General features: G+C 38.7%; 1 protein-coding gene across 2 annotated transcripts in view; it reads right to left on the bottom strand.

The window, feature by feature from the left end:
• Positions 1 to 1,468: 1,468 nt before the first annotated feature.
• LOC126093730 (glutathione S-transferase-like) overlaps positions 1,469 to 25,452 on the bottom strand; it is a 69,091-nt gene continuing 45,107 nt past the window's right edge. For both annotated transcript variants that reach the window (XM_049908742.1, XM_049908743.1), the window contains exons 3-5: positions 23,853 to 24,020; positions 6,556 to 6,698; positions 1,469 to 1,920 (exon numbers count right to left, since the gene is read on the bottom strand). In XM_049908742.1, the coding sequence (XP_049764699.1) occupies positions 1,753 to 1,920; positions 6,556 to 6,698; positions 23,853 to 24,020 (479 nt within the window). In that variant the 3' untranslated portion in view covers positions 1,469 to 1,752. The remainder of the gene's footprint in view (positions 1,921 to 6,555; positions 6,699 to 23,852; positions 24,021 to 25,452) is intronic.

The raw sequence follows: 25,452 nt of genomic DNA, 5'->3' as shown, positions 1-25,452 counted from the left end.
AACATACCCCCATAAGAAAAAATCGCAGGGGGTAAGATCAGGGCTTCTTGGAGGCCAGTGATGAAGTGCTCTGTCACGGGCTGCCTGGCGGCCGATCCATCGCCTCGGGTAGTTGATGTTCAGGTAGTTACGGACAGATAAGTGCCAATGTGGTGGCGCTCCATCCTGCTGAAATATGAATTGTTGTGCTTCTTGTTCGAGCTGAGGGAACAGCCAATTCTCTAAAATCTCCAGATACTGTAGTCCAGTTACAGTAGCACCTTCGAAGAAAAAGGGACCAAAAACTTTATTGGCTGAAATGGCACAGAAAACGTTCACCTTAGGCAAGTCACGTTCATACTGAGTCGTTTCCCGCAGATTCTCAGTGCCCCATATACAGACATTGTGACGGTTGACTTTCCCGTTAGTGTGGAAAGTTGCTTCATCACTAAACACAATCTTTGAAACGAAAGATTCATCTGTTTCCATTTGAGCAAGGATAAAATCACAGAAATCGATTCTTTTAATTTTATCAGCTGCAGAGCTGAATTGCTTGAACCAATTTCAGACGATAAGGTTTCATAACTAACCTTTTTCGTAGGACTCTCCATACAGTTGATTGTGGAATTTGCAGCTCTCTGCTAGCTCTGCGAGTCGATTTTCCTGGGCTGCGAACAAATGCTTGCTGGATGCGTGCTACATTTTCATCACTCGTTCTCGGCCGTCCAGAACTTTTCCCTTTGCACAAACACCCCATTCTCTGTAAACTGTTTATACCAACGTTTAATACACCACCTATCAGGAGGTTTAACACCATACTTCGTTCGAAATGCACGCTGAACAACTGTCGTCGATTCACTTCTGCCGTACCCAATAACACAAAAAGCTTTCTGTTGAGCGGTCGCCATCTTAGCATCAACTGACGCTGATGCCTAGTCAACAGCGCCTCAAGCGAACAAATGTACAACTAAATGAAACTTTATAGCTCCCTTAATTCGCCGACAGATAGTGCTTAGCTCTGCCTTTTGTCGTTGCAGAGTTTTAAATTCCTAAAGTTGTGGTATTCTTTTTGAATCACCCTGTACTTCACTAAGAAGCATGTCCAAATTTTAGTCAGATGACACATTCCACATTGTAATGTTTATGTATGATGTATAAAACATGTAACTAGAAACTCATTTTCTATTTATGTACAACATGGTGTATAATATTCCCAACATGTTACTGCAGTAATGATTGTTGTATGGTAGGATGATGATAATCAGTCAAAATTGGTAATCAGACAAGTATTAATGGTGTAGTGTTCAGTAGCAAGAGGTAATCAAAGTTACTCTTGTGATTAAGATTGAAAACTTAAAAGTTTTGTGACACTGCCATTATAATGTTCTCTATTGTTAATGATATCTTCACTTAATATTTGTTCGAGACTTGTGGTAATAGTGGACATATAGAAGATTAATTAAAATAAATATGGTACCAAATACAAGACTACTTTTTTGTACATACAAATTTTACTGAACAAATTAGAACATAAAAAAATGTTACATTTGTTACATACAAGAAAATGACACATTGCTTCTTTATGGACTTTTACATATTTAAAGGGTAACAGTCAAACTAAGCTTTAGCATTAAACATTACTTTCAAGTTCTCTGCAGCAGTACTTTAATAAGAAACATAAAGACTAACATCTAAGCAGAGTTACTTTCTGTTCAACAATTCATAATTTTTTTCATCATTGTAGGCCATACAAAACAAAGTAAGCAGTCAAACTTATAGTTCTGTGTATGGCCTTTTAGCCACCCATTCCTTGACACCTGGTAGTTCAAGGACCTTTTTCCTCAGTGCAATGAGGTTCGGACAATCCTTTGTGATGTCAAACCCAGCCATATAATTGAGGTAGTCAAGTATACCAACAAAATAGAAGTCTGCCCACGAGAGCTGAAATTAATACAACTGCATTAACATCTTGTATGAGACACTCAAGGTTGCATATTTGAACATCTTAGGCCTATCAACGGAAACTTGCAAGAAATGAGTGCAGCATGTGCCAGGTTGTTTCAAAATTTCATGGAAAGACAGATGATATTTCTAAAATTTTGACAGTACACACACACACACACACACACACACACACACACACACACACTCCACATGACATATCTGCCCCCCCCCCCCCCCCCCCCCCCGGCTGCTCAGTTGCCTCCCAAATCGTTTATATAGATAAGGAACAGTAAAGGGCTTATAACACTACCTTGGGGAATGCCAGAAATCACTTCTGTTTTACTCGATGACTTTCTGTCAGTTACTACAAACTGTGACCTCCCTGACAGGAAATCACAAATCCATTCACACGACTGAGACAATATTCCATAAGCATGCAATTTCACTACAAGCCGCCTGTGTGGTACAGTGTCAAAAGCCTTCGGGAAATCCAGAAATACGGAATCGATCTGAAATCCCTTGTCAATAGCAGTCGACACTTCATGTGAATAAAGAGCTAGTTGTGTTTCACAGGAATGATGTTTTCTAAACCCATGTTGACTGTCTGTCAATAATAGACCGTTTTCTTCGACTTAATTCATAAGGTTTTAACACTAAATAAAAAGATGATGTAACTTACCAAACGAAAGCGTTGGTATGTTGATAGACACACAAAATTCAAGCTTTCGCAATCCACGGTTGCTTCATCAGGAAGGAGAGAAGGAGAGGGAAAGACGAAAGGACGTTGGTTTTCAGGGAGAGGGTAAGGAGTCATTCCAATCCCGGGAGCTGAAAGACTTACCTTAGGGATAAAAAAGGACAGGTATACACTTACACACACACATATCCATCTGCACATATACAGACACAAGCAGACATATGTAAAGGCAAAGAGTTTGTGTGTGTGTGTGTGTGTGTGTGTGTGTGTGTGTGTGTGTGTGTGTGTGTGTCTATACCTGTCCCTTCTTCCCCCCAAGGTAAGTCTTTCCGCTGCTGGGATTGGAATGACTCGTTACCCTCTCCCTTAAAACCCGCATCCTTTCGTCTTTCCCTCTTTCCTGATGAAGCAACCATGGGTTGCGAAAGCTCGAAATTTGTGTGTGATTTGTGTGTGTGTGTGTGTGTGTGTGTGTGTGTGTGTGTGTGTGTGTAGTGGATTACTCCTGCTACCTTTCTTGAATATTGGTGTGACCCGTGCAACTCTCCAGTCTTTGGGTATGGACATTTCACTGATTTGTAAGTATGGAGCTAATGCATCAGCAGACTTCGAAAGGAACCTAATTGGTACACAGTCTGGACCGGAAGACTTGCTTTTATTAAGTGGCTTCACTACTCCAAGAATATTTACTCCTGCGTTACTCATGTTGCAAGCTGTTCTCGATTCGAATTCTGGAATATTTACTTCGTCTTTTGTGAAGGCACTTTGGAAAGCTGTGTTTAGTAACTCTGCTTTGGCAGCACTGTCTTTGATAGTATCTCCATTGCTATCGCGCAGAGAAGGCATTGATTGTTTCTTGCTGCTAACATACTTCACACACGACCAGAATCTATCTGAATTTTCTGCCAGGTTTCGAGACAAAGTTTCTTTGTAGAAATTGTTATAAGCATCTTGCATTGATATCCGCACTAAATTTTGAGCTTCTGTAAAAGATCGCCAATCTCGAGGATTTTGCGTCTGTTTAAATTTGGCATGTTTTTATTTCATTGTTTCTGCAACAGTGTTCTAACCCATTTTGTGTACCAAGGAGGATCAGCTCCATCATTTGTTAGTTTATTTGATATAAATCTCTCATTTGCTGCCAATACTATTTCTTTGACTGTAAGCCACATCTGGTCTACACTTACATTATTAATTTGGAATGAGTGGAGATTGTCTCTCAGGAAGGTGTCAAGTGAATTTTTATCTGCTTTTTTGAATAGGTATATTTTTTGCTTATTTTTGGAGGATTTGGGGATTACAATATTCAATCTCGCTACGACAACCCTGTTTTCACTAATCCCTGAATTGGTTTTGATGCTCGTTATTAACTCAGGATTATTTGTTGCTAAGAGGTCAAGTGCATTTTCACAACTGTTTACTATTCACGTGGGCTCATGAACTAAGTGCTCGAAATAATTTTCAGAGAATGCGTTCAGCACAATTTCGGATGATATTTTATGCATACCTCCAGAATTAAACATGTATTTTCACCAACATATTGAGGGTAGATTAAAGTCACAACCAACTATTATCGTATGAGTCGAGTACGTGTTTAAAAGCAAACTCAAGTTTTCTTTGAACCTTTCAGCAACTGTATCATCTGAATTGGGAGGTCAGTAAAAGGATCCTATTATTATTTTATTCTGGTTGCCAACAATGACCTCTGCCTGTACTAGCTCACAGGAAGTATCTACTTCAATTTCACGACAAGTTAAACTACTACTGACAGCAACAAACACGCCACCGCCAACTGTGTTTAGCCTATCCTTTTGGAATACCGTTAGGTTCTTCACAAAAATTTCGGCTGAGCTTATATCCGGCTTTCAGTACCTATAACGATTTGAGCATCAGTGCTTCTATTACTGGTTGGAGCTCTGGTACTTTCCCAACACAGCTACAACAATTTACAACTGTTACACCTTATATTGTTAATAATGGAATCATGGCAGCTTGTCACAGGAGCACTATATGTTACTTTACCCTGTTTTATGCTTGATGTGCACTACTTAGTGAAAAATTGCTGACTATGAACACTGGATCATCCCATTCTCTTTTCTCGAACGGAACACGACTTGCTTTTATTGTACCAGATGATGCAGCTAAAATTATGTGAAACTGGTCATGCCTATAAATATAGGATTTAAAGTTGAAGCAGTCTTATCTTTTCAAAATGATATATTTAGGTTCTGGCTGCCTTGACTGCAACATGTGCTGACATATTCATTACTGAGAATTGTATGTTACATGAGTATTGTCAAATGCTTTGCACAGAATTACTGGGTGTTGTATGAGCTCCTGATTTATACCTAAATGGAGATACAGGCTTGTGCCATGGTAGTAAATAGTGGTTACAACGTGTCGCACATCTGATTACAAATTCGCAGTGTACATTCTCAGTTGGTTCTGTACTACATTCATGACAGTTTTTGTAATACCTTGCTGTGTCTTGTTTCGGTTTTTTGTTGCACGCACACACCTGAAGATGTTTTGTTAGTGACAAACCAGTTCTGAAATAAACTGACTTCTGTAACTATGTGTGATCATGATTTTTCAACAATTTTTACAAGCAATAAATCACCATTTTCTCAAAACTACATATATTCAGATGTGCCTGTCACCTTTGGCAACAAGTTTGTTCTGAAATATGTTCTCATCACTGATTACATATCTTGTGTGTGTGTGTGTGTGTGTGTGTGTGTGTGTGTAAGTAGTCACTATGTATCAGCACTTTAGCACTGTATGATATGGCACATTAATAGCACTCACATTTGACAATTAAAAAAATAACATAAAAAAGCATTTTTATATGGCAAAATGAAATAATTATGATCTAAGAAAGCAAAACAATAAAACCAGAATGTAAGAAGTACTGGAAAATTTATCAGACTGATGTCGGTCGATGACAGGCACTGTTAACTGAAACTCGAGAACAGTGCTAAACATTAAGGCACACAGAGGGTCGCTGGGCACTGGAGAGTACCCTGACACTTTTCAAACTGGATGTATGTATATATGAATGGCTGTAAGTGGGAAAGTGCATAGACCTATCACCCTAGCTCATTGGTCTACAATGATGACCACCAATACCACAATCATATTTGATTACTGGTAGAGTATCTGCTGGATTAATAGCAATGCAAGTCACTGACTACCAACATCTGTGTCATGTCAATGATGGTGTATGTTGACAATATAATGAAAATGATAGTTGCTACTCACCATATAGCAGAGATGCTGAGTTGCAGAAAGGCACAACCACAAAGACTATCAGAAAGTTAGCTTTCAGCTAACAAGGCCTCTCTCTCTCTCTCTCTCTCTCTCTCTCTCTCTCTCTCTCTCTCTCTCTCTCTCTCTGCTTTCTTGGCTGAAAGCTAACTTTCCGACAGTCTTCTTGTTGTGCCTTTCTGCGAGTCGGTATCTCCGCTATGTGTTGAGTAGCAACTATACTTTTCATTATATTGTTACATTCCATCCTGGATTTTCCATTGCATGGTATATGATGACATTGCTACTGCTGCTGCTGCAGCACATGTCACATAATAATTTATAAATCAAAAGCTTGAGTGTTCAAATGCATGTCTGTTTGGATACAGATGCACTAATAATATTACATAAAGTGGACAAAGTAAGCGATCACAAAAGCATGGTAATGTGTCAATGATTTTATGTCTATTGTACATTTTCTTACAACTGTAAGAGAAGAAGAAAATTTGTTCTTGTGATAAAATGAAACAAAAGATATTGTGTATTTTTAACACCACTATAGCTGTGGGGTTACTGAACCTCAGCAGAAAATCTGGAAGTGTGCAATGAAAATGAATTAAGCCTATCAAAAACTATACTCAAGTAGCATGTACAGTCCTTTGCTTTCAAGCAAACATATTTATACTTACTTTGCCCGCTGCAAGATAACCACCATTTTCCTTAGCCAAATTATCAAGTCTTGGCATAATTATTGTCTCCAGTTCATTAAGAATTGCTGTCTTCTTCTTCTCCTTTTCAACTTCATCAGGTTCATAGAAAAACTTGTCTATCTCTGCATAAAAGAATGATTATTTTAACAAAATGTCCACCATACAGGTAGATATTTGTTGTACAGAATTGAAAGTGACTATTATATGGTTCTTAATGATGTTTTTAGGCTTCTCGCTCAGTTTCTTCCACTTACAAATAGCTTTGAAAAACCACCTAAATTAATGTAACAAACAGGAACAGGGCACTTAAATGTTTTCAGATTGCATTGGTATTGCTACTTTAATGATTTTTTACTGCAGAGTGATGTTCCTCTCTTTACATGAAGTTATAATACAACATACTTGAAGAAACATAAATGCTCTTTCCAACAGATATATGGAGTTGAAATGTTTTAAATTATGAAAACATTGTTGGAATGGATGGGATGAGGACTCAAATTTCAATTTAATCGAGGCAGAACAGAGTTACAAAGAAATAAGAAAAGCAAGGTAATGTAATGTAACTCTCATAGAAGCCAATTATTCAGAGCATTTCAAAGGCATTTCTCTTCATAATTATATATGTGTATGTACTTTATTTTTATAGTCCCATTTGAACAGGCATCGGGAGGTCCAATGGTACCAACCAACCAACATGTCATCCTCAGCTGAGAGGTGTCACTACAGTGCGCATCATTTATGCTGGCGGCAGAGTTTAGGTTCGTCCTGCGCATCTGACGTCACAAAACACAGTCAGCCAATGAACAGAGAACGACGTTGCCAGATCTCGACTGCAGTGCAGAGTATGGACGAGTGTCTTCAGTTTTAGAAATGTTCAGTCATAAATAAAGTAATAGAACAAAAGCAATGTCTTGATAGCAGAATTTCTTTTATAGAAAGTTTGAAAAAAGCATTCTTTATACCAATTGCTTTATATTCTATTAATAATTAAACCAAACAAGTAATAAGACTCCTAATTCAGACGATAGCAAGGAAAGGTGTTTGTATCAATCTCACGAACCGCTTTTTCACAATAAAGAACAGCGGTAATTGTTTATTTCCTATTGTATTTCGATGAAGCGTGAATATTCATAGTCATACCAACAGTGTGTCAGTATTTTGCGTGACGTGTTATACATCTCAAGGAATAACGACTACAGACAAGCTGCGTTAGCGTAACGGTTAAGGTGTTGGGCTTCTACGCGATAGGTTAAGAGTTCAATCCTTGTGCGGTGTGTAATATTTTCTTTATTTAAAAACAATATTGAAGTGCCATACTTCACGAATTTTATTCGTTTGAATGCAATTTTTTGAAATTTCTAGTGCTTTGTCTCTTCATTAACCCTTTTGCTGCTACAGACACGTGCTCCTCGTGTTCCGCGCTATGCGCGATTTTTTCATCACTGCACTGCTCGCCTGTGCAGACACATGGTGTTCCCACTGCTTTGACACACTTATCATTCGATTTCACAAAAACTATTTCGCCCAAAAATTTGATTTTTACACGTCTTCTTGACTGATACCTTCTCCCCGTAAATGACTTAATTTTGTTTCGATGTTAAATGCAGTTATTATGCAGCATTAAATATAGTAAACCATTGCATGAAATTTTGAAGAGTTTGCAGAGGTAAAAGTCCATAGCGTATACTTTTCGTACGGTTGATTTTAGTTGGCACAATGTTGAGAATGAAATGTGGACACGATACCTCAATTTCGTATAAAATTTACTGTATAACAACATCTCATTTAATTTAAGTACCACATAGGTGTCGTATGTAATATTGAGAAATATTCAGTCTTTTGCGACTGTAATAAGCGACTTATTTAGACCAGACGCGTTTCTCTCTTTTGAAGCATCTTCAGTGGACAGTATTTTGTCTCCTACATTGCCAAGTCACCTTTCATAGTTTTGTACTGCGGTAACACAATATTCAACGTTTGTGTTGGCTGATCTGTGTTTTAGCAAATAAATGTTGTTTGTGTGTGCACATACAAAAATTATATTTGACATAGCTCAGAGCACTTCACTGATAGATGGTATATTCAAGTCCTAATGTTATTGTAAGTCCACAGTTTTGTTTAATGTATTTTGTGTACTGCCTTTTGATTGACTGAAGTGCTTTAAAATAAAGCCAAACGTGACCGGTGTAAATAAAACTTTTGTTACAGTCGCGAAAGATGAAATATTTCTCAATATTACATACGACACCTATGTGGTACTTAAATTAAATGAGATATTGTTATACAGTAAATTTTATGTGAAATTTAGGTATCTTGTCCACATTTCATTCTCAACATTGTGGCAACTAAAATCGACCGTTGTTGTTGTTGTTGTTGTTGTTGTTGTTGTTGTCTTCAGTCCTGAGACTGGTTTGATGCAGCTCTCCATGCTAATCTATCCTGTGCAAGCTCCTTCATCTCCCAGTACCTACTGCAACCTACATCCTTCTGAATCTGCTTAGTGTATTCATCTCTTTGTCTCCCTCTACGATTTTTACCCTTCACGCTGCCCTCCAATGCTAAATTTGTGATCCCTTGAAGCCTCAGGACATGTCCTACCAACCGATCCCTTCTAGTCAAGTTGTGCCACAAACTTCTCTTCTTCCCAATTCTATTCAATACCTCCTCATTAGTTAAGTGATCTACCCACCTAATCTTCAACATTCTTCTGTAGCACAACATTTCGAAAGCTTCTATTCTCTTATTGTCCAAACTATTTATTGTCCATGTTTCACATCCATACATGGCTACACTCTATACAAATACTTTCAGAAACGACTTCCTGACACTTAAATCTATACTCGATGTTAACAAATTTCTCTTCTTCAGAAACGCTTTCCTTGCCATTTCCGGTCTACATTTTATATCCTCTCTACTTCGAGCATCATCAGTTATTTTGCTCCCCAAATAGCAAAACTCCTTTACTACTTTAAGTGTCTCATGTCCTAATCTAATTCCCTCAGCATCACCCGACTTAATTCGACTACATTCCATTATCCTCGTTTTGCTTTTGTTGATGTTCATCTTATATCCTCCTTTCAAGACACTGTCCATTCCATTCAACTGCTCTTCCAAGTCCTTTGCTGTCTCTGACAGAATTACAATGTCATCGGCGAACCTCAAAGTTTTTATTTCTTCTCCCTGGATTTTAATACCTACTCCAAATTTTTCTTTTGTATCCTTTACTGCTTGCTCAATATACAGATTGAATAACATCAGGGAGAGGCTACAACCCTGTCTCACTCCCTTCCCAACCACTGCTTCCCTTTCATGTCCCTCGACTCTTATAATTGCCATCTGCTGTACAAATTGTAAATAGCCTTTCGCTCCCTGTATTTTACCCCTGCCACCTTTAGAATTTGAAAGAGAGTATTCCAGTCAACATTGTCAAAAGCTTTCTCTAAGTCTACAAATGCTAGAAACGTAGGTTTGCCTTTCCTTAATCTTTCTTCTAAGATAAGTCCTAAGGTCAGTATTGCCTCACGTGTTCCAACATTTGTACGGAATCCAAACTGATCTTCCCTGAGGTCGGCTTCTACGAGTTTCTCCATTCGTCTGTAAATAATTCGTGTTAGTATTTTGCAGCTGCGACTTATTAAACTGATAGTTCAGTAATTTTCACATCTGTCAACACCTGCTATCTTTGGGATTGTAATTATTATATTCTTCTTGAAGTCTGAGGGTATTTCGTCTGTCTCATACATCTTGCTCACCAGATGGTCGAGTTTTGTCAGGACTGGCTCTCCCAAGGCCGTCAGTAGTTCTAATGGAATGTTTTCTACTCCCGTGGCCTTGTTTCGACTCAGGTCTTTCAGTGCTCTGTCAAACTCTTCACGCAGTATCGTATCTCCCATTTCATCTTCATCTACATCCTCTTCCATTTCCATAATATCGTCCTCAAGTACATCGCCCTTGTATAGACCCTCTATATACTCCTTCCACCTTTCTGCTTTCCCCTCTTTGCTTAGAACTTGGTTTCCATCTGAGCTCTTGATATTCATACAAGTGGCTCTCTTTTCTCCAAAGGTCTCTTTAATTTTCCTGTAGGCTGTATCTATCTTACCCCTAGTGAGATAAGCCTCCACAACCTTACATTTGTCCTCTAGTCATGCCTGCTTAGCCATTTTGCACTTCCTGTCAATCTCATTTTTGAGACGTTTGTATTTCTGTTTGCCTGCTTCATTTACTGCATTTTTATATTTTCTCCTTTCATCAATTAAATTCAATATTTCTTCTGTTACACAAGGATTTCTACTAGCCCTCGTCTTTTCACCTACTTGATCCTTCATCCCTCAGAGCTACCCATTCGTCTTCTACTGTATTTCTTTCCCCCATTCCTGTCAATTGTTCCCTTATGCTCTCCCTGAAACTCTGTACAACCTCTGGTTTAGTCAGTTTATCCAGGTCCCATCTCCTTAAATTCCCACCTTTTTGCAATTTCTTCAGTTTTAATCTACAGTTCATAACCAATAGATTGTGGTCAGAGTCCACATCTGCCCCTGGAAATGTCTTACAATTTAAAATCTGGTTCCTAAATCTCTGTCTTACCATTATATAAATCTATCTGAAACCTTCTAGTATCTCCAGGGTTCTTCCATGTATACAACCTTCTTTCATGATTCTTGAACTAAGTGTTAGCTATGATTAAGTTATGCTCTGTGCAAAATTCTAACAGACAGCTTCCTCTTTCATTTCTTAGCCCCAATCCATATTCACCTACTATGTTTCCTTCTTTCCTTTTTCCTACTCTCGAATTCCAGTCATCCATGACTATTAAATTTTCGTCTCCCTTCACTACCTGAATAATTTCTTTTATCTGATCATACATTTCTTCAATTTCTTCGTCATCTGCAGAGCTAGCTGGCATATAAACTTGTACTACTGTAGTAGGCATGGGCTTCGTGTCTATCTTGGCCACAATAATGCGTTCACTATGCTGTCTGTAGTAGCTTACCCGTACTCCTATTTTTTTTTATTCATTATTAAACCTACTCCTGCATTACCCCTATTTGTTTTGTATTTATAACCCTGTATTCACCTGACCAGAAGTCTTGTTCCTCCTGCCACCGTACTTCACTCATTCCCACTATATCTAACTGTAACCTATCCATTTCCCTTTTTAAATTTTCTAACCTACCTGCCCGATTAAGGGATCTGACATTCCAAGCTCCGATCCGTAGAACGCCAGTTTTCTTTCTCCTGATAACGACGTCCTCTTGAGTAGTCCCCGCCCGGAGATCCGAATGGGGGACTATTTTACCTCCGGAATATTTTACCCAAGTGGACACCATCATCATTTAACCATACAGTAAAGCTGCATGCCATCGGGAAAAATTACGGCTGTAGTTTCCCCTTGCTTTCAGCCGTTCGCAGTACCACAACAGCAAGGCCGTTTTGGTTAATGTTACAAGGCCAGATCAGTCAATCATCCAGACTGTTGCCCCTGCAACTACTGAAAAGGCTGCTGCCCCTCTTCAGGAACCACACATTTGTCTGGCCTCTCAACAGATACTCCTCCGTTGTGGTTGCACCTACAGTACGGCTATCTGTATCGTTGAGGCACGCAAGCCTCCCCACCAACGGCAAGGTCCATGGTTCATGGGAGGAAAAAATCAACCATACGGAAAGTATACTCTATGGACTTTTACCTCTGCAAACTCTTCAAAATTTCGTGCAATGCTTTACTATATTTAATGCTGCATAATAACTGTGTTGAACATCGAAACAAAATTAAGTCACTTATGGGGGGAAGGTATCAGTCAAGAAGATGTGTAAAAATCAAATTTTTGGGCTGAATAGTTTTTGTGGAATCTAATGATAAGAGTGTCAAAGCAGTGGGAACACCATGTGTCTGCACAGGCGAGCAGTGCAGTGACAAAATCGTGCACAGCGCGGAATGCAGGGAGCACGTCTTTGTAGCAACAAAAGGGTTAATGCGGCCGTGGTGGCTTTACTTCATGTGCTGCACGCTCCCCACAAAACGTAAGCTTGCGAACTATGCTATACTACGGCGCTGCTTCTCTTGGCGCGTGCGTCGTGTGCAACTGGCAACGCAGCAATCTCCGGCGTCTGGGCGGGCATGTGCGAGCCGCCAAGATAAAAGAATTCAACTACAGATGTGGATATGGAGGGGCATGTGGTCAGCACACAGCTCTGCCAACTGTTATCAGCTTTTAACACCAGAGCCACTACTTCTAAATCAGGAAGCTCCACAACTGGCCTCACAAAGGCTGTGTGAAGCCCACTTGCTAACAGTGCTCAGCAAAGCCAGACAGTCACCCCCTACTGGCACTTTGTTTTTCGATAAAAGAACATGTACTCATGGGAACTGCACAAATATTTAGGCCACACAGCTACAAGATTCTACACTGACATTTTAACACTATCACACACCCTCGAAGAACAATAGGTTCAGACATGCAACATTGATATTTATAACAGATGTTACATCACTGTTCTGGCTCGAGTCCATTTATTACAATAACTTGCAAGACAGCACCTTTTATAGATGTTTTTCATATTAATTATGCCAAAGTGCAGAACATGAGTAATTTTGTGAATTTTGTTACAGTCGGCTAACTCCATTGGGAGCTAAAGCACCGTAGTTCAGCTTGGAAGATGTTGACAGAAGTCAACATATTTCATGCTTTCTCACACTGCTGCCAATCCTTGATATCTACAGTGTGTGGCACGAATTTATGTGTATGGCATGAAAAGTAAGCTGCCACCATTGTGAGATACTTCCCTCCACGCAACTGCTCTCTTCTGTGCATTCATACAGCCTATATTTCATTTGCAGATCAATGCTGAAATAAGTTTCAAGTACATCAGCATGTAACTTCTGCAGTCATACAGCAAAGGTGAAACTACAAAAATACATAAAAGTATAAAGTGTGCAATCATTTTATTAGTGCAAATGCAAGATCTAGTTTTTGTGGATTTATGTGATGCTTTGAATCCTGCATGCCCATTACTTTCAGAACAATACATAAAACAAAATATCCCAGATCTTACCACCTTTTAAAAGATTTTATTTCAAATATATGCACAAGTATGTGAAAAGCAATATTAAAGTCAGATTCCACTTGCACACATTTAAAAATGCAGTGATTTTATCTTTTAAAAATTCTTGAAAGAGGGCAATTTGAATGATTTTCTTAAACAAACATAAAAATTAATTTTATAACTCATCCTGATATCCATATTAATTGTTTTGTCAATTAAATACCAGACTAATCAAGAGCTGCTTTATTAAGTGCTTCCATGTTACTTCAGGGTTCACAGCGACCAGCAACATTTCTAATGAAGCAGATGATTGGCATGAAATGTGTGTTGTCAGTGTTGTACTAAGCGATGGGAACTTATTCTTCCAACACCACTCCTCACCTTTTGATAATCTGGATGCTAGTTTCCTTCTACCGGCAAACCAAGGGGACTGGATTTGCTAAAACGCTCACAGACTGAACATTGTGTTTTTAAAATGTAGCAGGACATTTTTGTTGTTTCTTAGGAATAATGTTGGCAAATAATTTCAAATGCAAAAAGGTCTTCTTGTTATGTAATTGTGCCCTGTGTATAACAAAGGCCAGAAATGCAATTAAAATATTTTATCGTAACCTAAAGCACAGTACATGTTTAGCCCATGTGCTGCATCATGCAACTGAAACAGCATATCTAGTATGAGGCAATGTGAACACACTGGTATCCTCCACAAAGAAGATAAATAAGCACCTAAAATACAAAGGTTTGGTAAGCCCAACAGCATTAATTAAATCATATGCTGACTTTTGTTTCCCTGTATTCTTGAAAGCACCTGCCCGTGTTGCTGCTTTTAGAGATATACTGCCAAATTTAGCTTGTCGCCACAATTTATTTTAACTTGATTGATACCTTGATAAATGCAGCTATCTTTTAATATGATAATTTTGATGAAGTTAGGTTTGTAAGAGATCGTAAATTCACACAAATCCATTCACTTCATTCTATTGCAAAGCCTTTAGTTACTGCCCCCGATTTTTTTCACACTTAGGTCATAGACACTTTCGAAGCCACTGATGCAGCTTGCATTTAAGATGTACAAGTGACATAAAAAAAAAAAAAGGATTTGAAGCACGACCTGATTTACATCATATGAGGCTTTGTACATTTGTCTGCAGCAACACAAAAGCTGAAAACCACACCCCAGCCACAGGTGAAATCTTTTATAATTATTTAAGACGCTGGTGTGGGTTCCTGTAGTCATGTCCTAGTTCATGAACCACGGGCAACGTATGAGTGGCCAAGTAAGTGGTCCCGACAGTCGGGATACCAGTTACTTTGGAATAAGGCTGGGCATCTCAGACATATTCTGAGTCGTGGTCACCTTTGTGCTCATACGGCAAAGACTATCAAATCCACCGGTTAGTCCCTCAGCCATTAGGGGTAAAACCCAATGGGACTCGGGGCAACTAAGGCTAGCAACCTGCTTCCCTGGCACTTTAAATACAATGCTGGCAACAATCAAACCAAAATGCCTCAGACCTTTAGAGGTGACGGAGTCCCACCTCTGACAAACCAGGGACTCCTAAGATACGACGTGGCAAACAAATGCTACTCTGGGAAGAAGGTAGAGCTGGCAGGGGCTACAAGTAAGATGGGGCTGGACGTTTTAGCTGTTAGTGACATTCGGGTAAGGGGTGAGAAAGAAGAGGAAGTGGGAGAATACAAGGTCTACCTGTCAGGAGTCAAAGCAGGAATAGCACAATGGGGTGTAGGGCTTTACATCAGGAAAGAAATGGAACCCAGCATAGTTGCAATAAGGTATGTAAACGAACGACTGATGTGGATAGATTTGACAGTGTCTAGCAAGAAAATTAGGGTTGTGTCAGTATATTCGCATTGTGAAGGGACAGATCAAGATAAGATGGATAGTTTTTATGAGGCACTCAGTGATGTAGTTGTTAGAGTAAAGGACAAGGACAGTGTTCTGCTCATGGGTGATTTTAATTCCCGGATTGGAAATCGAACAGAAGGGTATGTAAAGGTTATGGGTAAAATTGGAGAGGATATGGAGGCCAACAGGAACGGGAAACAACTCTTGGATTTCTGTGCCAGTATGGGCTTAGTGATCACAAACTCCTTTTTTAAACATAAGAACATTCACCGGTATACTTGGGAAGGCAGGGGAACCAGATCTGTCATTGACTATATAATAACAGATCAGGAATTCAGGAAGGCTGTGAGGGACACACGTGTATTCAGGGGATTCTTTGACGACACTGATCATTATTTAATCTGCAGTGAAATTGGGATTGTGAGGCCGAAAGTGCAGGAGGTCAGGTCCATATGTAGGAGGATAAGAGTGGAGAAACTTCAGGCACAAGTACATAACAGCGATCTCAGAAAGGTACCAGTTAGTTGAATGTAGTCAATTACAGTCATTGGAAGAGGAATGGACAAGGTACAGGGACACAGTACTAGAAGTGGCTAAAGAATGTCTTGGAACAGTAGTGTGTAAAAGTAGGAAGAAGCAAACAGCTTGGTGGAATGATACAGTCAAGGCAGCCTGTAAAAGGAAAAGGAAGGCGTATCAAAAATGGCTACATACCAGAACCCAGGTAGACAGAGAAAGTTATGTTGAAGAAAGAAACAAAGCCAAACAGATAATTGCAGCATCCAAGAAGAAATCTTGGGAAGACTTTGGAAACAGGTTGGAGACTATGGGTCAAGCTGCTGGAAAACCATTCTGGAGTGTAATTAGCAGTCTTCGAAAGGGAGGTAAGAAGGAAATGACAAGCATTTTGGACAGGTCAGGAAAACTGCTGGTGAATCCTGTGGATGCCTTGGGCAGATGGAGGGAATATTTTGAAGAGTTGCTCAATGTAGGTGAAAATACGATCAGTAATGTTTCTGATTTCAAGGTAGAATGGGATAGGAAAGATGATGGAAATAGGATCACATTTGAGGAAGTGGAAAAAATGGTCAATAGATTGCAGTGCAATAAAGCGGCTGGGGTGGATGAAATTAAGTCGGAACTCATCAAATACAGTGGAATGTCAGGCCTTAAATGGCTACACAGGATAATTGAAATGGCCTGGGAGTCGGGACAGGTTCCATCAGACTGGACAAAAGCAGTAATCACACCAATCTTTAAACATGGAAACAGAAAAGATTGTAACAACTACAGAGGTATCTCTTTAATCAGCGTTGTGGGTAAAATCTTCTCAGGTATTGTTGAAAGGAAAGTGCGAGTATTAGTTGAGGACCAATTGGATGAAAATCAGTGTGGGTTTAGGCCTCTTAGAGGTTGTCAGGACCAGATCTTTAGCTTACGGCAAATAATGGAGAAGTGTTATGAGTAGAACAGGGAATTGTATCTATGCTTTATAGATCTAGAAAAGGCATATGACCGGGTTCCTAGGAGGAAGTTATTGTCTGTTCTACGAGATTATGGAATAGGAGGCAAACTTTTGCAAGCAATTAAAGGTCTTTACATGGATAGTCAGGCAGCAGTTAGAGTTGACGGTAAATTGAGTTCATGGTTCAGAGTAGTTTCAGGGGTAAGACAAGGCTGCAACCTGTCTCCACTGTTGTTCATATTATTTATGGATCATATGTTGAAAACAATAGACTAGCTGGGTGAGATTAAGATATGTGAACACAAAATACCGTATTTACTCGAATCTAAGCCGCACTCGAATCTAAGCCGCACCTGAAAAATGAGACTCGAAATAAAGGGAAAAAAAAATTTCCCGAATCTAAGCCGCACCTGAAATTTGAGACTCGAAATTCAAGGGAAGAGAAAAGTTTTAGGCCGCACCTCCATATCGAAACAAAGTTGGTCCATTGTAATATGAGACACAATTTAGGTCGAATGAATGACGATACAGCTACAGTAGTTTGGTTCGAGTCGTAAGCTTAGCAGTTCAGCTTTACCAGGTAGCCATTGCTATGCGTCAGGCGCTCCGTCCGTATTTATACGGGTACCCTTCCTTTTTCACGTGCTTCGTCTGGTTTGAATCGTTTGCTTATTTTGCTTTGATCTAATAAGTGCCGTTTTCTTCGTTATAGGTGTTTACGCCACTCTAAGCTGAAAATGCATTACTGTACTGTGCCATGCACTGTTTGTCGCATTCTGATAGTGCGTGTTTACGGCCTGTCACCGCTCGCGGCATGACTTGCTTTTGTGCGCGCTACCGCCGCTTACAATTTAAAAAAAAAAGAGAGAGAGGAATCGTCTCATTAGCGAAACAATGGCAAGAGACTGCTATTTGTTGTTACTTACACTGCTGCTTTCTTTGATAATGATCAACAAGAACCAAATAATAGACTGCGTATGATAGAACATGTTCTGAACGAGAGTTAGGCGAAAATTTTTCTCTGTTTGAAAATCTTTGCGGCCGCTTCTTTAGTACATAAAATTCTGCACAGAAATTAGTCATCTTAGATTTAAAAATCTAGTCAGTTGCCGTGCTTCATTTCTGACTGTATCACTATTAGGCATAAAAATAATACGAATATAAACATGACACGATACGTATATTCTTCCGCGTTTGCTGTTGTCTCGCTCTATAGTTTCGTAGTTTATTAGGCAGACAGGATTTAAATGAGATAGCAGCAAACACGAAAGAATACATGGCAAAATGTTTATATTCGTATTATTCTTATGGTGAAGAGAATAGTGCATGTGATTCACATTTCATCAGGTTCCTATTAGCAACCATCTCTTCTCACAGGTAAGAAAAAATTCAGAACGTAGAATTGGCCATATTGACAAACATCTCAGTCTTGCCAGTCGTATTTTCGTAGTACATTGAAATTCTGCTACATTTGAAGATGAACAATACGGAATTTGTATTTACTTCGTTGGATAATGTATGAAAATGGTTGAAACTCGGGACGGAGAAAAAAAGCTCGTCTTCCACCTTTTTTTAAAAGATTGACGCAGAGGTTTTGGCGCCAGTATTTATCTTTGTGTCTACAAAGCATGCCTATGTAGCGCTACATATATTCGACGGCAGAAGTTAGTTGTGGCGGCACCTACTAACATTTTTCAGAAGTTCCGCTTTGCTTTGCACTCGATTCTAAGCCGCAGGCGGTTTTTTGGATTACAAAAACAGGAAAAAAAGTGCGGCTTAGATTCGAGTAAATACGGTAAGCAGTCTTGCATGTGCGGATGACTTAGTTGTGATGGCAGATTCGATTGAAAGTTTTCAAAGTAATATTTCAGAGCTAGATCAGAAATATGACTATGGTATGAAGATTAGCATCTCCAAAATGAAAGTAATGTCAGTGGGAAAGAAATATAAATGGATTGAGTGCCAAATAGGAGGAACAAAGTTAGAACAGGTGGACGGTTTCAAGTACTTAGGATGCATATTCTCACAGGATGGCAACATAGTGAAAGAACTGGAAGCGAGGTGTAGCAAAGCTAATGCAGTGAGCGCTCAGCTACGATCTACTCTCTTCTGCAAGAAGGAAGTCAGAACCAAAACTAAGTTATCTGTGCATCGTTCAATCTTTCGACCAACTTTGTTGTATGGGAGCGAAAGCTGGGTGGATTCAGGTTACCTTATCAACAAGGTTGAGGTTACGGATATGAAAGTAGCTAGGATGATTGCAGGTACTAGTAGATGGGAACAATGGCAGGAGGCTGTCCACAATGAGGAAGTCAAAGAAAAACTGGGAATGAACTCTATAGATGTAGCAGTCAGGGCGAACAGGCTTAGATGGTGGGGTCATGTTACACGCATGGGAGAAGCAAGGTTACCCAAGAGACTCATGGATTCAGCAGTAGAGGGTAGGAGGAGTCGGGGCAGACCAAGGAGAAGGTACCTGGATTCGGTGAAGAATGATTTTGAAGTAATAGGTTTAACATCAGAAGAGGCACCAATGTTAGCACTGAATAGGGGGATCATGGAGGAACTGTATAAGGGGGGCTATGCTCCAGACTGAATGCTGAAAGGCATAATCAGTCTTAAATGATGATGATGAAAAACCTTTGCAGTCATCCTATGCGCAAGTGGGTGTTGCATCAAAAGGTCACGTGAACAAAGTTATTTAATCAAATCCTGATTCTGCATTTATGACGTAGATAAAAAAATGTTTTCTGACAAGAATGTAAAAGATTATATCACAATTATCTGAAATTTCTTCACATAAATATGCATTTGTCACTTCTTGTGATACAAAAGATAATTTTGTATGTATAAAAATGTTCTGTCAGGTAAATACGTAAGCCTACATTAAATGTACATTTTTTAGCCTCAAGTTATACCAAAAACAATGTAGAAAACTTGGCAGTGAAAATAATGCAAGATATACCTGAGGATCCATATTTTAAAGACAAGTGGTTAACCATGAAACAAGCTGAACTGATAATACATGATGATGCTTTGTTTTGGAGAGTAAGAACTATATGACTTTCTAGAGAGTATGTATAATAATGACTGTGGAGACAAAACTTATTAAGTTTATCCACAAGTGATATGAACACTTTGGAGTACTTAAGTGCTTCAAGCACATGGTCAAATTCAATTACTTTGTGGGTTTAAGTAGAAAAGTAGTACTAGGTTTAAGATCCTGTGAAATATGCCAGAAAATGAAAGATGATAAAGTTGTGAGTTATAAGTTGTATGCTATAATACCAAATGTTTACATAACCTTACTGCAGTTGACTTTTTCAGTCAACTTCCAATGAGTAGAGGGGGAATAACATAATTTTGTACTACCTGAGTGCTGGTCGAAATATGTAAAATGGTATCCCATAAAAAATGCAAATACAGAAACAGTGAACCACTGTTTTTGAGAAAAACATTTCAAAAGTGTAGGAAGATCACACAGATTACTAACAGATAATGATCCACAGTTTTTCAGTCAAGGTGTTTAAAGGGTTTTTGATATGAGAAAGAGTTAAGCATTTATCTATCTCAAAATACAACCAGCAGAGTAGCCCTTTTGAATGAATTATGAAGCTTTTACGATTATGTAGAATCTGTTGTCCTACTAAACATACTTCTTGGGCACAATTAATTCCTGAGTTCCATATTATTATCAGTGAACTACACATGACAATGAGCTTATCACCTGTGGAAGTGATGGACAAACTATTTATTGGGGAACCATAACTAAAAATGTTTAAGTGGCCTAAATTGGAAGCAACGTCTATGCATGAAATACAATTACAGGTAAGTGACAATTTTGTTTACACACGGAACTAAGGGTGCGGCAGCATAACTGTCACACAAATGTTCCAGAATTTAAGATAGTCAAATTGATATTGATTCTTGATCACCAGTTAAATCCAAACATCAAAAAGGAGACAAGCCAATTTTTCCATCAATATAGAACATCATGTATGGTAAGAAAGATTCTACACCTGAAAGCTTTGTTCCAGTACAACCAACTACACAATTGGAAAAAGGATTATATAATGTGGAACTGGTAAAACGTTACAAACAGCCAGAATAACCTTTACGGAATAGTACAGCAAGCTGAGCATAGCTAGTTGTGAATTTTGTGATGCATGATATATTGCAGCAACATAACAGAAAAAAATAAAGTCTATTACTTTCTTATATTTTCCAATACTAATACCGTATTTACTCGAATCTAAGCCGCGGTTTTTTGGATTACAAAAACTGGAAAAAAAGTGCGGCTTAGATTCGAGTAAATACGGTAAGTAATTTCCGTGAATGATAGGATAAGGTTTTCTAACTTTTGTGTACAACTCAGATAATTTATGGTGGGTTCATACAGTGATATGAACACATTCATCATCTTGAATGTTAGCTTAATCATGTTTTTCGGGGAGAGATGGGGCTGAAGGGTTGGGGGGAGGGGGGGGGGGAGCGGTGTTACAACTTGGGACCTTCCTAAGGAGATAAAGAAAGAGATAGCAAGCTAACGATGGAGTGCTAGGGAATGCAGTCACACACGTGGGGAGATGGGAAGGGAATGTGCTGTAGGGAAGCTAAGGAGATGTTGAAACCAAATGGATGACATGAAAAAGATGTACAGAAAACAAAGCATAAAGTCAAAAGGTCTGGCAGGGAGGCACCAGGAGATGTGGCAAGAAGGTTGAAGAGCAATGAAAGACTTAGGATACCTCATAGTGGTAGTTATGTGATGTGATGTGATGTGATGTGATGCAATGTGATGCACTGTGTGAGGAGAGGGAGAGAGAGAGAGAGAGAGAGAGAGAGAAGGGAGGTTTATAGAGTAGGTTACCCCACAGAGGAGAACCTATGGCAAGTTAGGGTGGACTCAAAGGAGGGATGGCCCAACTGCATTTTTTAGTGTGATGGGAGAAAGAGTTGAGGGGTGCACATTGCATCAAGCTTGTGCACAAGGGGGAAAGAGTAACTATCCCTGGAAAAGCTGTTCAGAATCAAGTGAGGTACAACACTACCTATGTGTGCAGCCTGAACGGTGAGCAGACATCTCTGCTTGCTGATGGAGCATGCTATTCCATGCTGCCACCAGTTGAAGGTGCTTTGGAGGAGCTGCATAGAATATGCAAGCAGACCACTCCAAAAATGTCAATAGAAGTAGTAATGACACAAGAGAGACTGGTTGATTCTGGATGAAGGCCCAGATTAAGAGTTATTGTCATATAGTTGTGAAATGCAATTGTGTAAGTTTATGCAAGAAAATAATAGTGCTTAAACCAAAGTCACAGTTGGAAATAATTTACATAGCTAAAGATAGCAGAAACCACACTCTTTCAGTGAAGCATTCGTACTTGAAAAAAGGAGTTACCAAGCAGGGCAAGAAGTCAAGTTGGAGCAGACTAGCAGGGTCAGCACATAATAAGCGACCATCAATCCAGTGTTAACATACTGTACATTCAACCAGAAAAAGAGAACGTGGCATTACACTTGGTGTTAACTATGGTGAACCACAGCAGCATCAGGGAAAATGATAAACGTCACAATGTACACAAGAACATTACAGAAACACGTTGACTATTCTTTTCAGTGACTACATAAGAATGCTTAAAGTGGCCACTGGCAATTCATTTGACAGTGCAAATATCCTGAAACACACAAGCAGAAACCTTCACACCGAATTATGGTAATAATAATGGAAATTTTTGTTTAATTCTAACACTGGAAAATAGATGATGCAATAATGACAATATTATGTAAAGGATAGATTGCTACTCACCATATAGCATAGATGATGAGTCACAGATAGCTAGAACAAAAAGACTGTCAAACAAATTAGCTTTTGGCTGAAAAGGTCTTCATTGGAATTAGGAAACATATACATACACACAATGGTAAATCCAAGATGGAATGTAACAGTGTAGTGAAAAGGATAGTTGCTACCCATCATACAGTGGAGATGCTGAATCACAGAAAGGCGCAACACAAAGACTGTCAGAACGTTAGCTTTTGGCCAGCAAGGCATTCGTCAAGGACATGGGAGGGCCGGAGGAATGTAGGATATATTGCACAGAAGAGTTCTCACATGTAAAATTCAGAAAAGCTAGTGTTGGTAGGAAGGATCTGGATGGCACGGACTGTGAAGCAATCTTTAAAATGAAGAACATTGCATTGGGCAGTGCACTCAGCAACTTGGTGGTCCAGCTGTTTCTTGGCCAGAGAACGTCGGTGGTAGGGTGACCACCCATCCCAAATTTTGCAGTACAATCCTGCATTTAGATACATTTTAAACTATCCAGAGCAGGATCAGGTTTGTCACAAACAATGTGTTTTAGACTTACTTCAATTTTTCTGTACATGTATTTAAATGCACATTTTTGCACCCAGGAAACTTTAGCTTGGCATGATTAATTACCCCAAAAAAATAATCCCATATGACATTATGGAATGAAAGTAAGCATAGTATGCCAGCTTTTACATTTTTATATCTCCAAGGATCCATGGTAGAGGATAAAAACGTGCAAAAAATGTAAATAATGTAGAAATATGTGCAAAAAATGTTAGGCATAATACACCAAAATACATTGGGAAAAAATCACAAAAAGAATGAAACAGAAGTAGTATGGGGAAAAAAGATGAAATCCGAAGGAGCAGGCTGATAGTGAAAGGCGAAAACTAACTGAAATTGAGATAAAAACACAATGAGATCAAAGAAAAAATAAATATGAAGATTGTAATGTAGGGTGCAGGTCTGTGGCTGTGTGAAGAATGGGGACAGCACATGTGACTAGATTCAATTTAAATTTACAAGGAAAAACTAGTTATGTTTCGCAATAGAAATGACAAGCATAGCAATAATACTAAACTTACTCAGTTTCAAATCCATCGCTGTGTCAGCAACCATGTCAATCTGAAGATTTTCCCAGTCATTGTCACCTACCAGTCCAAACTGCTTACCAAGATAACGGCTTATTGCTAGGGACTGATATATCCTCTTCCCATCTATTTCAAGAACTGGTACTTGTCCAAATGGCATATCTAAATGAAATTTAAAAAATAAACAAAATCACTGCACCACATTTATTCTGTGACATGACACAGTTACATGATTAACTGTAGGACATGATAACATATCATCTTCCCTCGCTAGGAACAAGTTGTCCAATCCACTGATGTAGATAAGAGTGAAAAGCGTTTGATTAAGACTCAGTACACTGCATTTCAACATGAATATCAGAGTGAAAACTCAATGCACCTAACACAAAGCTGCATCACAAAAATTTCAAAACACAGCCCTGTTTACACCCCTGATTGATTGTGACTTGTTATTTGTCAATTATTTTACATTACTGTTCTGCTCTGATTGCAGAAATTTTATTATATCTTCAGGACACCATTTTATTTTAACTAATAATCTTACTAATTATTTCTGCAGTGGTTTGCACATCAGAAATAGCATAATTACAATGAATATGGCTGTCCATTGACCAAATATTCATAAATGCAGAAAAAACAACTTCCAGGCTGGAACCATAAAAACAGGATTAAGTGATGATAACGGGCAGTATATTACTTTCCATACAATACCAATACCCAAAACCTTGGCAAACAGAATTAGTCAAGGAAGAACTAATCCTAAGTGAACAGAATACACACTTTTATGACATGCTTCATTAATAATAACACAAACATTGAGACAGCATTTTTCAACTGCACACTTCAAGAACTTCGGCTAAATAAGTGTGAGTACACAATTGTTGGTGTAAGGGGGAAGACAACATTCAGACTTGTATAGGCTTGCAGATGCAATTGTTAGCCTGCTGAAACAATTACCACAGCACAGTTTGGACAAATTATCATTACCTAGTGTAATGTGGTGTGTTACATTATGCAATTTGCATACTTTATTTGATTAGCCTACCAGATATTGCAAATGTTAAAAAATGTATTTTTGACTTATGTTTGTAATCTTTTTCCATAACTTGCAACTGAATCTCAAAGTTGAAATTTATACTGAAGTTTGATATCATAAAGGTCTATTAACTGTGAAATTTTCAGATTTTTATCTGGTCGCTCAACAAAGATATTGCAGGCCACAAAATGGAAAAATTAAAAAACCCATTTTTTAAAATAGTGTATTTTTTAAGTGTAAGCTGCTCACCACTGATACTCTATAACAGAAAAATTATTAAAGCTGAGAAATTAATCTTTCTTTGGAAAACTACTGTTCAAAAATTGAGGTTTTGTTTTTCAATTTGTGGCTGATAACTATTAGCTATTAAAAATACATTCAGCTAAGTGATAATGATGTTAATTTGTAGGCCCAGAGTGTGTTGAACTAAATGCATTTTATCTGAAAGGCTTAGGACAATCCACTACTGAATAATTGTAAAAATATAGATGCTTGCAAATACGAAAATACACATGCAGCTTGGAACAAATATGGCCGCCATTTCAAAATAATAAAAAA

The sequence above is a fragment of the Schistocerca cancellata genome, chromosome 1 (assembly GCF_023864275.1).
Source record: "Schistocerca cancellata isolate TAMUIC-IGC-003103 chromosome 1, iqSchCanc2.1, whole genome shotgun sequence".
Lineage (NCBI taxonomy): Eukaryota > Metazoa > Arthropoda > Insecta > Orthoptera > Acrididae > Schistocerca > Schistocerca cancellata.
Note: the sequence above shows the minus strand (reverse complement) of the source record. Positions and strands in the feature narration are given on the sequence as shown.